Genomic DNA, 12,736 nt, shown 5'->3' with positions numbered 1-12,736 from the left:
TAGAAATTAAAAAAATCTTACAACGGGAATGTTTCTTCTGACCACCGAAATTCATACGATGAAGTTTGAGCATCGTGAGAGCAAGATCGGAAACCAAATGATCTACTGACCGTAAAAGAAACACTGAATGACAATAAGCAAACCAATATACGCCCTCTTCTTCAAATGGGTACATGATAAACATATGCGGTACAAACAGCAGAGGACATTTTTGTAAGAATTTATCAATTTATCAAGAATGCTGCCGGATTCAGTGTTCAAAAAGTGAACTAAAACAATGTGATCAGTTTTTCTATATTTTTGGTGTAAGTCGTTTTATTTTAGTCAAAGTAATGCTGTACTTTCACATTTACCTTCAGTGAATGATTCACTCACAATGATCTTTATTGAACGAATGAATGGGCTATCAAAACATTATATTATCAAAAGTATGTGTACAGATAAAATAAAACAAAGCAAAATATAAAAAAAATTTATATTTGACTTTCACTTCGAGACATATGATTTTATTAACCTTAACACAGAAATCTATAAAGGACAAACATAAAGCTATCACAGACGAAATTACAAAACCGACGTACGTTCTTGATGAGGTACATATTCTTGAAAACTATTCAAGATTCAAGAAAACATGTTCTTTATTTCCTACTGCATTCAAAATCATTTAGAGCAGACATCTTTTTTCAGCATATGCTTTGTGGTTTCCATAGCAACACTCATGACAATAATATCATTTGAAATTATTGATAATTTAACGAAAGAGATTTACAAAGCTTAGAAAGAACAGTTACTGTAACTTACTGTAACAAAAAAGGTATTTAATTATTTTCCAAACAGGTGTCAGACAAGCAATTCTACAGTTTCAGCAAACAGTCCAGTACTATCAATACTATAACAGTAAAAACAGCAGTAAACAGTATTGGCTTAATATATATTCAACTGTAAATGACCGACATTAATTACTTATAACTAAGTGTTCCATTACATATTACATTATAATTTTACAAAACACTTTGGATTTAAAACATACACTATTTAACATTTACAAATTTTGGAACTAAATAATTAATAAATGCATTAAAAACATGGCGAAATTTGTGGCATCTATCTATCTCGCGATGTATGAAAATGGAGGAAAACTTTATTACATCTGACCAAGTCTACAGTCTACACTGCCACAATGACCAGATCAAAAAAGCAATCCTTAAAAATGTAACGATTTTCATGGAACTAAATTCACAACTATCAGGTATTTATATCTTCATCTTCCAGATGCTGTAACTGTCGATCAATGTCCTGTTGACGTAGTTCATTGGCCCTCAATCTCTTATGCAATTCTCTCATACTGAAAACATATATTATAACACATAGTTTTTTTTTCTAGAAATTTCAAGATTACCAACTAACCTAAACTAGAGATGCTTTTGTAGAAAAGTGCATGTCTCCCCCATTGCACAGTTGTAATAGGCCAGAAGTCAATAGGGGAAAGGAGCGAAAATCAAAAAGACACTGATGGTTGGCTGCAATAGCGATCATCTACTTGGCACGTCCAATCATCCAATGAAGTTTAAACATTCTGGGCCTAGTAGTTTTTAAGTCATTGATCAGAAACCGTTTTCCATGGTCAGGACCCTATGACCTTGACCTCTGATCGAGTGACCCCAAAATCAATACGGGTCATTTACTCAGTATGTCCAATAATCCTATGAAGTTTCAACATTCTGGGTCAAGTGGTTTTTAAGTTATTGATTAGAAACAATTTTCCATGTTCAGGCCCCTGTGGCCTTGACCTTTAATCTAGTAACCCCAAAAATAATAGGAACCATATACTCTGTAAGTCCTATCACCCTATGAAGTTTGAAGGTTCTAAGTCAAAAATGAAGTGTGGCGGATAGATGGCCCTTGTGACCTTGACCTTTCACAGAAGTGACGAATTATACCCCCACAATATGGCCTTGTCACAGAACTAAGCCAATGTCAAGCAGAACTTGCTTGACCTTTGACTTACTGACCTCAAAATCAATACAGGTCATCTGTCGGTCATGATCAACATCCCTATGAAGTTTCATGATCCTCGGCCCAAGCGTTCTAAAGTTATTGTCCGGAAAAGGTTTAAATGTTCTGGGTCACTCTGACCTTTGACCTTTGGAACTCAAAATCAATAAAAGTCATCTGCTGGTCATTGCCAACCTCCCTATTAAGTTTCGGGAGCCTAGTCCAAAGCGTTCTGAAGTTATTGTCCAAAAATCGTTTTAAATGTTCCAGGTCACTGTGACCTTGACCTGTGATCACTGACCTCAAAATCATTTGGGGTCATCTGATGGTCATAAACAATCTCCCTATTAATTTTCATGATCCTAGGCCCAAGCGTTCTCAAGTTATCAAGAAACCGTTTAACTGTTTCGTGTCATTGTGACCTTGACCTTTGACCTACTTACCTCAAAGTCGTTCTTGACCTGTACTTTATCATGTTTCACCTGTGTACAAAAAATTATGATCCAAGACCCAAGCGTTCTCAAGTTATCATCCGGAAACCATTTAGCTGTTCCGAGTCACTGTCACCTTGAGCTTTGACCTACTAACCTCAAAGTCGAACTTGACCTGTATTTCATAATGTTACACCTGTGTACCAAAATTTATGATCCTAGGTCCAAGCGTTCTCAAGTTATCATCTGGAAACCGTTTAACTGTTCAGGGTTACTGTGACCTTGACCTTTGAACTACAGACCCCAAAGTTGACCCTGATCTTTATTTTCTGATGTTACACCTGTGTACCAAAAACTATTTAAATCCGTCAAGCCTTTCATGAGATATCATCCGGAAACCATGAAAACCAACGGACCGACAGACCGACAAGCTCGCTCCTATATACCCCTCAAAACTTCGTTTTGTGGGGGTACAATAAGGGTCACCTACTTTGAAGTGCTATCACACTATAAGTTTGAAGGTTCTAGGTCAGATGGTTCTCAAGTTACTCTGCATGTCCAATCATGCTATGAAGTTTCATCAATCTGGGTCAAGTGGTTCTATAGTTATTGATCGGAAATGGTTTTCAATGTTCAGGTCCCTGTGACCTTGACAAACAGTGACCCCCAAAAACAATTGGGGTCGTCTACTCCATTAACCCTGCCACCCTATGCAGTTTAAAAGTTCTAGGTCAAATGGCTCTCCAGTTATTGATCAGAAATGAAGTGTGACAGGCAGATGGAAGGACGGACAGGGCAAAAACAATGTCTCCCCCAGAGCCTTATTTTACATCAGATACAATATAACAAGTTAACATTAGATGTACCAAAACATTCAAATGATAATGAGAAGAAGCACAGATCAAAAAATCAACAAATCAAGGGTCATGACTCTGCTGAAAATCATCTTATTAGAACAAGACGAAAATTTGCACAATTACCCTTCAGACTGCTTACTTGAGGTTTGGTGAAATTCAGCCTAACTGTATAAAGCAATTAGTGAAGACACTCTTAAATATGACTAAAAAAGAGCCATAACTTCGCTGAAAATCACTGAACCAGAACATGCTGAAGTTATGTATAACTAAGCCTGGCATGGATAACTTCTGTAAAGTTTGGTGGAAATCTGTCCAATTGTGTAAGAAAAGTTGCAAAAATATCACAACATTTTACAAATTAAGGGCAATAACTCCCATGAAAATCTGTGAACCAGAATATGCTGACAATAATTATGCATAATAACTTGGCACTGATCACTTCTGTAAGGTTTAGTGGTAATCCCCAACTATTATAAAAGAAAGGTGGCTAAAACCTAAAAAATCTGCTGAATCACTGGCCATAACTCTGCTGAAAAACACTGAACTGGAACAAGCCAATAATACGAACAACTACACTTGGCAATGGTCACTTTTATGAAGTTTGGTGTAATTCCTCATAGTTGTATATGAGCAGTTGTCCACACAAGGTAAAATATGAAAAATTAATGGCCAAAACTATGCTGAAAATCATTTCTCATGACATGTAAAACTCCAACTGGAACTGATAACTCCTGTTTTGTTTGTTTGTTTTGGGTTTTACGCCGTTTTTCAACAGTATTTCAGTTATGTAACGGCGGGCAGTTAACCTAACCAGTGTTCCTGGATTCTGTACCAGTACAAACCTGTTCTCCACAAGTAACTGCCAAATTCCCCAAATGAATCAGAGGTGGAGAACTAATGATTTCAGACACAATGTCGTTTATCAAATAGTCACAGAGAACATATGCCCCGCCCAAGGATCGAACTCACGACCCCATGATCCATAGACCGGCGCTCTACCTACTGAGCTAAGCAGGCGGGTTGATAACTCCTGTAGGTTTTGGTGAAAATCTGCCCAATAATATAAGGGAAGTAGCCAAAATATCATAAATTTTATGAATCAAGGGCCATACTTCTGCAGAAAATCACAGAACAAGAAAAGGAGCTGCATTCAATAAACGCTTGATGCCCCCGGTGGCATCCTTGTCGATACAAAGCAACCTAAGTCCAAAATGAGGTCAAGGTCAAACTGAGGTCAGGTGATGTTTGAAGATGAGGAATGGTCACAGGTTACATCTGTATTAGTATCAATTCATTCTTGTAAGCGGTATTAATGCTAGACGAAACAGTCCAATTGGGTTAACCAAGAGATGGCCCATATAAAGCAACCTAAGTCCAAAATGAGGTCAAGGTCAAGGTCAAACTGAGGTCAGGTGATGTTTGAAGATGAGGAATGGTCACAGGTTACATCTGTATTAGTATCAATTCATTCTTATAAGTGGTATTGATGCTAGACGAAATGGTCCCATTTGGTTAACCAAGAGATGGCCCATATAAAGCAACCTAAGTCCAAAATGAGGTCAAGGTCAAAGTCAAACTGAGGTCAGGTGATGTCTGAAGATGAGGAATGGTCAAAGTTTACATCTGCATTAGTATCAAGTCATTCTAGTAAGGGGTATTAATGCTAGACGAAACAGTCCCATTTAGTTAACCTTGTACGGACAGACGAACGGACGGACAGGATGATCACTATATGCCTCACGCATCATAGATGCCGGGGGCATAAAAATGCAAAAAGATGCACAATGAGGCTTGGCACTGATTACTCCTATGAGGTTTGGTGAAAATCTGTCAAATAATACAAGAGAAGTGGTTAAAACATTAAAACATGATGAATCCACTAAAAAGCATCGAATCAGAAAGTGGCGTGAACAAATACTGTGACATACAGACAGAGGGACAGACTAACAGATCATCAATGTCTCTCCGAAAACATGAGGGAGACATAATAAAAGACAGACACTGAAAACATATTACTAAAGTAAACATATTTACAGTTTACATGCTAAGAAAATGCTGTCAATAAAGACACAAGTTTCTAGTTATAATTATTTTGATATTTCCAGATATCAACAGTCATGGACCAGTTAATCAATTGTCATTAAAGTCAAACAAGTTTTTAGTTGTAAGTAAAGACACATGAGTTTGTAGTTGTAAGAATTTGGACGACATTTTCTTTTAACAATGATCATAAATGAGCTACGTCACTTGCTTACTATATACTATACCTACCATTGTTCAGGATCCACATTAGCGGTGTTTATATCAAAGTTGTCAGGATTGTACAATCTCATGGCTGTTATTGGCTCTGAAAATCCAAAGAAATAGAAACAGGCTTTAACAGCTGCCTTTCCAGCCTATGATAACAATCAATGAGAATGTTTGAATTAAACAATATTTTCCAGCAGAAAAGGTGTCATGAATACAGCATAGCACTTTTTTGAAGATCATCGAAAACTGTTTCAAGAAATAAATGGGGCAGCCACACCAAATATGTTACCTACAAACCACTATACCATTGCAAGACAAATATACTGTCTAATAATCTTTAAACTAGAATGTGTCTGTAGGACACAGGGTGTGCCCACCCCCCACTGGTACATTTGTCACAAATAAGGAGAAATAATTCAAATGTTTGCAGTCTTAATGGGGTATAGCCTCAACAAACATTTTATGAAAAGGATTCATTATTCTAGGCCATATACTTTTTAAGCTATGAGTATCACAAACAAAAAATCCACTATTTTGGCTATTTCAAGAGCCATAACTTTGTAATAAATGCTAAGATTCTCAGGAAGAATGCCAAGTGTGCAAGGACACACCACGATAAAGATCCAAGCAAGGTTTCATAAATTTACATCAAATACTTTTTGAGCTAGACACATAATTAGGTGAAAATGTGCATTTTTTTACTATTTCAGGGGCCATAACTTTAAAAATAGGGGTGAAGCCAGCCTTAAAAACAGGCTTTAACTGTGGCCTTTACAGCCTATGATATTATCAATGGAAAAAGTTTGCATAAAATAATATTTTCAAGCAGAAAATAAACTCTGCAGGTGTTAGGAAGACAGCACAGCACATTTTTGGAGATCATCGGAAACTGTTTCAAGAAATAAATGGGGCAGCCGCACCAAATATGTTAACTACAAACCACTATACCATTGCAAGACAAATATACTGTCTAATAATCTTTGAAAGAAAAAAAAACAGTCTTCACAAAATGATGTTGGTACATACAATAGAGTGGCTGCTGTATGTCATATAACCATTTAAAGAAAGATCTACTCTTGTTATTGCTTCAAATGTACAATCCATCAAACAGCCTATACAATACCTAATTCTTTTTCTCCTGGAAAAGACTTTTCATCTCTACTTTGTTTCTTATCTTTCACTACTCTAGCAAATGCACTCTGTTTTTGTTGTTTTCTGTCCCCATTTGATTCTTTTGAAGACCCATCTAGTACAGTGTCTTTAGATTTTTTGTAAGCACCATTTGGTAAAACTGGTTTTGGTCTATGTATACCAGAATTCTGACTACTTTTCTCATCACTTTCATTAAAATTGAGCACCCTGACTGGTCCTGAAGGTTCTATATTTTCCTGGTCTGTTTCCAGTCTACTTTTGCTACCACTGCTGTTGTTTTTATCTCCCTTGGTGACATACTGAATTTCAACTTCCTGTCCAAATTCTACAGTCTGAGTTAATACTTCATTGTTCGGTAGTGTCACTGATACATCCGTGAGAATAATTTCGTTATTTCTAGCATTACTGGCTCGGCCTTGTTTTGAACTGACTAGTTCTTTTGTCCCTGCAGTAAAATCATAATATCAACTAGAGATGCTTTTGAGAAAAGCGCATGTCTCCCACAACTGCCCCTATGAAAAATGTTAGTTTCTCTAGATGTTTTAGACGAGTGGATCCAATTAGATGGTCTGGATGAGTGGATCCAATCAGTAATTCAAGGGCCATAAATCAAAAGTGCCTGGGCAGATTTGGCTAGTTATCGAACTTGGGTAAGGTCTTATGGCCAAACACATTTTGTTCAAGATCGGATGAGAAATGTTCGACTTAGAGAGCGGACAAGAGTAAACAGACGGATTTTTTCGGTAATTCAAGGGCCGTAACTCTAAAATGCCTGGACCAATTTGGCTAGTTATCGAACCTGGACGAGGTCTCATGGTCAAACACATTTTGTTCAAGTTTGGTGAAGATCGGATGAGAAATGTTCGACTTAGAGTGCTGACAAGAGTAACAAGAGGGCCCTGTGTCGCTCACCCGAGTACTATTGCTCAAAATGATATGATCGTTTCAAACCAATCTCATTAGAAGCTGCTAAGGTGTATTCATTTAGATATATAATAAAGGAGGTAATCTGTCATAAATTCAGTCAATATGTATCTTCACTGATTGTCCAAGTTCATCTGTTGACATAAATGAAATTTCAGATCAGTATCTTCATTAGTTACGGAGATATACCCATTTTAATTTGAAATAAAGGGAGGTAATTTGACATAAAATCAGTCCATAGTTATCTACCCTGATTGTCTCAGTCCAACTAATGACAATAATGAAATTTCAAATAAGTTCTATAAGTACTTACTGATATAAATCCATTTTGATTACAATCTGGGGAGGTAATAAGATATAAAATAACTCTGGAACCTATGATTGGATCTGACAGGTTCGTCATGGAATCCAAGATTTATTGCTGTTGAAGATATTTTGAAAGTTTGTATCAAATCAAACCATAAATGAAGTCTCTATATGGCTGCAAAAGCCAAAATAGCCAATTTTGGACATTTAAAGGGCTATAACTCTGGAACCAAAGAGGGAATCTGGCTAGTTCAAGAAAGGAAAAAAGATCTGGTGATACAAGTTGTGTGCAAGTTTGGTTAAAATCAAATCATAAACTAAAAAATGCCTTTGTAAAAAAGCACATGTCTCCCCCAATGCAAAGTCCTATAGGCAAGAAGTCAATAGGGGTCAGGAGCGAAAGTCAAAGAGACACTGATGGTTGGCTGCAATAGGGATCATCTACTTGGCATGTCCAGTCATCACGCTAAATTTCAACACTCTTGGCCTAGTGGTTCTCAAGTCACTGTTCAGGCTCCTGTGACCTTGACCTTTGATCAAGTGACCTCAAAATAAATAGGGGTCATCTACTCTGCATGTCCAATCATCCTATTAAGTTTCAACATTGTAGGTCAAGTGGTTCTCAAGTTATTTCCAAAAAATGATTTTACATGAACAGGCGACTGTGACCTTGACCTTTAATAGACTGACCCCAAAATCAATAGGGGTATCTACTCTGCATGTTCAATCATCCTATGAAGTTTCAACATTCTGGGTCAAGTGGTTCTCAAGTTATTGATCGGAACTGGTTATCAATGTTCAGGCCCCTGTGACCTTGACCTTTAATGGAGTGACCCCAAAAACAACAGGAGTCATTTACTCTGCATGAACAATCATCCTATGAAGTTTCAACATTCTGGGTCGAGAGGTTCTCAAGTTATTGATTGGAAATGGTTTTCCATGTTCAGGCCCCTGTGGCCTTGACCTTTAACAGAGTGACCCTAAAATCGTTAGGGGTCATCTACTCTGCATGACCAATCATCATATGTAGTTACATCATTCTGGGTCAAGTGGTTCTCAAGTTACTGACCGGAAATGGTTTTCAATGTTCGGGCCCCAGTGACCTTGACCTTTCACAGAGTGACCCCAAAATCGTTAGGAATCATCTACTCTGCATGACCAATCATCCTGTTAAGTTTCAACATTCTGGGTCAAGTGGTTCTCAAGTTACTGACCGGAAATGGTTTTCAATGTTCAGGCCCCTGTGACCTTGACCTTTAATGGAGTGACCCTAAAATCGATAGGGGTCATCTAGTCTTTATGACCAATCATCCTATGAAGTTTCAACATTCTGGGTCAAGTGGTTTTCTAGTTATTGATCAGAAATGGTTTTCAATGTTCAGGTCCCTGTGACCTTGACCTTTGACGGAGTGACCCCAAAATCAATAGGGGTCATCTACTCTTCATGACCAATCATCCTATGAAGTTTCAACATTCTGGGTCAAGTGGTTCTCTAGTTATTGATCGGAAATGGTTTTCAATGTTCAGGCCCCTGTGACCTTGACCTTTGACAGAGTGACCCCAAAATCAATAGGGGTCATCTACTCTTCATGACCAATCATCCTATGAAGTTTCAACATTCTGGGTCAAGTGGTTCTCTAGTTATTGATCGGAAATGGTTTTCAATGTTCAGGCACCTGTGACCTTGACCTTTGACGGAGTGACCCCAAAAACAAATCTACTCCAGCAGCCCTACAACCCTATGAAGTTTGAAGGTTCTAGGTCAAATGGTTCTCCAGTTATTGCTCGGAAAGGAAGTGTGACGTACGGACGGACAGGGCAAAAACAATACGTCTCCTGGGGGAGACATAATAAAGCTGCTATTATGCAGACAAGGTCAAAATAGCTAATTTTGGCCCTTTCAGGGGCCATAACTCTGGAACCCATAACAGGATCTGGCCAGTTCAAGAAAGGAACCAAGATATTATGGTGACACAAGTTTTGTGCAAGTTTGATTAAATTCAAATCATAAATGAAGCTGCTATTGTGCAGACAAGGTCAAAATAGCTAATTCTGGTCCTTTCAGGGGCCATAACTCTAAAACCCATAATGGAATCTGGCCATTTCAAGAAAGGAACCGAGATCTTATGGTGATACAAGTTGTGTGCAAGTTTGGTTAAAATATAATCATAAATGAAACCACTATCGTGCAGACAAGATATTGTTGACGGACGCACGCACGCACAGACGACGGACGAAGGGTGATCACAAAAGCTCACCTTGTCACTATGTGACAGGTGAGCTAAAAAGGCCAATTTTTCGATAATTCAAGGGCCGTAACTCCAAAATACCTGGACCGATTCGGGTAGTTATTGAACTTGGCCGAGGTCTCATGGTCAAACACATTTTGTTTAAGTTTGGTGAAGATTGGATGAGAAATATTCAAATTAGAGTGCGGACAAGAGTAAAAAGACCGATTTTTGGTAATTCAAGGGCCATAACTCCAACATGCCTGGACCGATTTGGCTAGTTATCGAACTTGGCCGAGGTCTTATGGTCAAACACATTTTGTTCAAGTTTGGTAAAAATCGGATGAGAAATGTTCAACTTAGAGTGCGGACAAGCTTTGTGACAGACAGACAGACACACACACACACACACACACACACACACACACAGACTGGAGTAAATCAATATGTCTCCCACACCACTGTGTGATGGAAGACATAAATAATACTCTTAGCAACCTTATTTGAAAGAAACACTCTTATTTAGAAATATATAATCAATCTTTAGAAAACATTTAAGACAAGACATGGAAATTCCACGAAAACCAGCAGGACCTGAATTGCTGCACTTAAATATTTTTACAAAGAAAACGATGGAAAGACAAATCTCTTAAATCACTATTCCATTGTGGAATTTTGACACAGGTGGGAAGTATACCTTAAAATTTAGTGATGGTGACCTTGACATTGATCAGATAGTTCCCCCATTACTATAAAATAAAAATAACAGCTGTCCTTAAGACGAAGCTTTTGAAAAAAATTAACATGAAAATAATTCCAAGTATAACAACTTGGTGACCTTGACCTTGGGTATAATGGGCCCTGCCCCTGCACATACTTTGTTTGTATGCTGGACAATGTTTATGTGAAGTAACAGTAAGATATAAGCAATAGTAACAAAGATATGACAGAAAAACAAAGGTTGCCAAAAAACTTTAACCTTAAAAATAACCCAAGTATAACACCTTGGTGACCTTGACCTTGGCTATAATGGGCCCAACCCCTGCACATACTTTGTTTGCATGCTGAACAATGTTAATGTGAAGTTAGAGTAAGATATAAGCAATAGTAACAAAGAAAAACAAAGGTTGCTGAAAAACTTTAACCAAGAAAGCTCACGCCAATGACGACACCGACTTCAATGCCGGGGGTGAGTAGAATAGTACTCTATTCTATGAATAGTGGAGCTAAAAAACAAAAAAAAAACAAAAGTAACCTCTACAGGGGTTTGAAGTTCTACACTTCAAGGTCTGTTTATTTAAAATGGTACAAATACCAATGCTTAAGACACTGAGAATTTTTTTAAAGTATACATCAGAATTAAGCAACCGTGACTTTGACATTGTGCCCACTGCGTCAGTGCAATTATCAATCCTAGTGTTTCTACAAGATGCCTATCAGCCATGTTGAAGTACAACTTCAATCCAATTTTTTTTCTATTTTAGTAGCAGTGGCCTTCAGTTAATCCACTGGACCCATATGAAATTCTAAACTTTGCCTTTAATAGCGTAAGCTACCTAAGGTCAAGTTTCATCTCAATATCATGTCTGCCTATCGACGACAGTGTCTACCTCATAACCTGGATTTCAATTTCAGAAAATATTGTAAACAAAAGTGCCAGACTGTCACAAAATACGCCCGTCATCGAACTTGGCCTAATTCAAGGGGCATAATCCAAGAGTGCCTGGGGCGATTTGGGTGTTTATCGCACTTGGCTGAGATATTATGCCCATAAACATTGCCAGCAAGTTTGGTGAAGATGGATGAAAACTGTTTGACTTAAGAGTGCGGACAAGGCTAAATTCGCAGTTTTTCGAGTAATTCAAGGGCCATAATCCAGGAGTGCCTGGGGCGATTTCACTGGTTATCAAACTTGGCCGAGATATTATGCCCACAAACATTGTCAGCAAGTTTGGTGAAGATCCAACGAAAACTGTTCCACTTAGACAGCGGACATGCATTGAATGCCGACTGCCCGCCCTCCCCATGAGTGTTCACATAATACGCCCCGCACTTTCAGAGACGGGCGTATAAAAATCTGTTTTATGATTTCTGAAACCTGTAATCATGTGTAGACTACAGTTTTTGGTATAAATAAACCAACCTATATCAGAATCTCTGCTTCCAGGTGTCGTCATGTTGAAACTCTCAGATATTCTCATAGCTGACAATGTTCTCTCTAAACCAGAAATTTTAGCCTGAAGACGGGCTATCTCAGAATCCTGTATAAAGGATAGATTTTGAATTAGCATGAACTGTTTGTTATGTCTAACGCTTACACTGTTATTGAGTTGTTACGTACAGTCATGGCACCACTTGCCATTTACAAACTTTTAGTTGTAAGACTTAAGATTTTTGCAGGATATTCTTTTAAATAACCAAATATTGTGCAGAAGTTAGTAAACCATTGCAACGCTTTTGAAATAATACAAAACTTGGTAGTAACGAACATGTTGAAAAATTTGACCCAAACTGTAAGTAGCTTTAAGACACCCCAAAATATTTATGTTGACATTATTTCATCAAACAATGGTGACCACCTAGATAAAACCAC

The 12,736-nt window shown here is 37.8% G+C and overlaps 1 protein-coding gene across 1 annotated transcript in view; it reads right to left on the bottom strand.

Annotated features, from left to right (window-relative positions):
* Window positions 1–461: 461 nt before the first annotated feature.
* LOC123540424 (coiled-coil domain-containing protein 18-like) overlaps window positions 462–12,736 on the bottom strand; it is a 56,113-nt gene continuing 43,838 nt past the window's right edge. Inside the window, exons 29-32 of the mRNA XM_045325478.2 lie at window positions 12,287–12,404; window positions 6,657–7,130; window positions 5,555–5,630; window positions 462–1,345 (exon numbers count right to left, since the gene is read on the bottom strand). Of these exons, the coding sequence (XP_045181413.2) occupies window positions 1,246–1,345; window positions 5,555–5,630; window positions 6,657–7,130; window positions 12,287–12,404 (768 nt within the window). The 3' untranslated portion in view covers window positions 462–1,245. The remainder of the gene's footprint in view (window positions 1,346–5,554; window positions 5,631–6,656; window positions 7,131–12,286; window positions 12,405–12,736) is intronic.

Source organism: Mercenaria mercenaria, chromosome 15 (assembly GCF_021730395.1).
Source record: "Mercenaria mercenaria strain notata chromosome 15, MADL_Memer_1, whole genome shotgun sequence".
NCBI lineage: Eukaryota > Metazoa > Mollusca > Bivalvia > Venerida > Veneridae > Mercenaria > Mercenaria mercenaria.
Note: the sequence above shows the minus strand (reverse complement) of the source record. Positions and strands in the feature narration are given on the sequence as shown.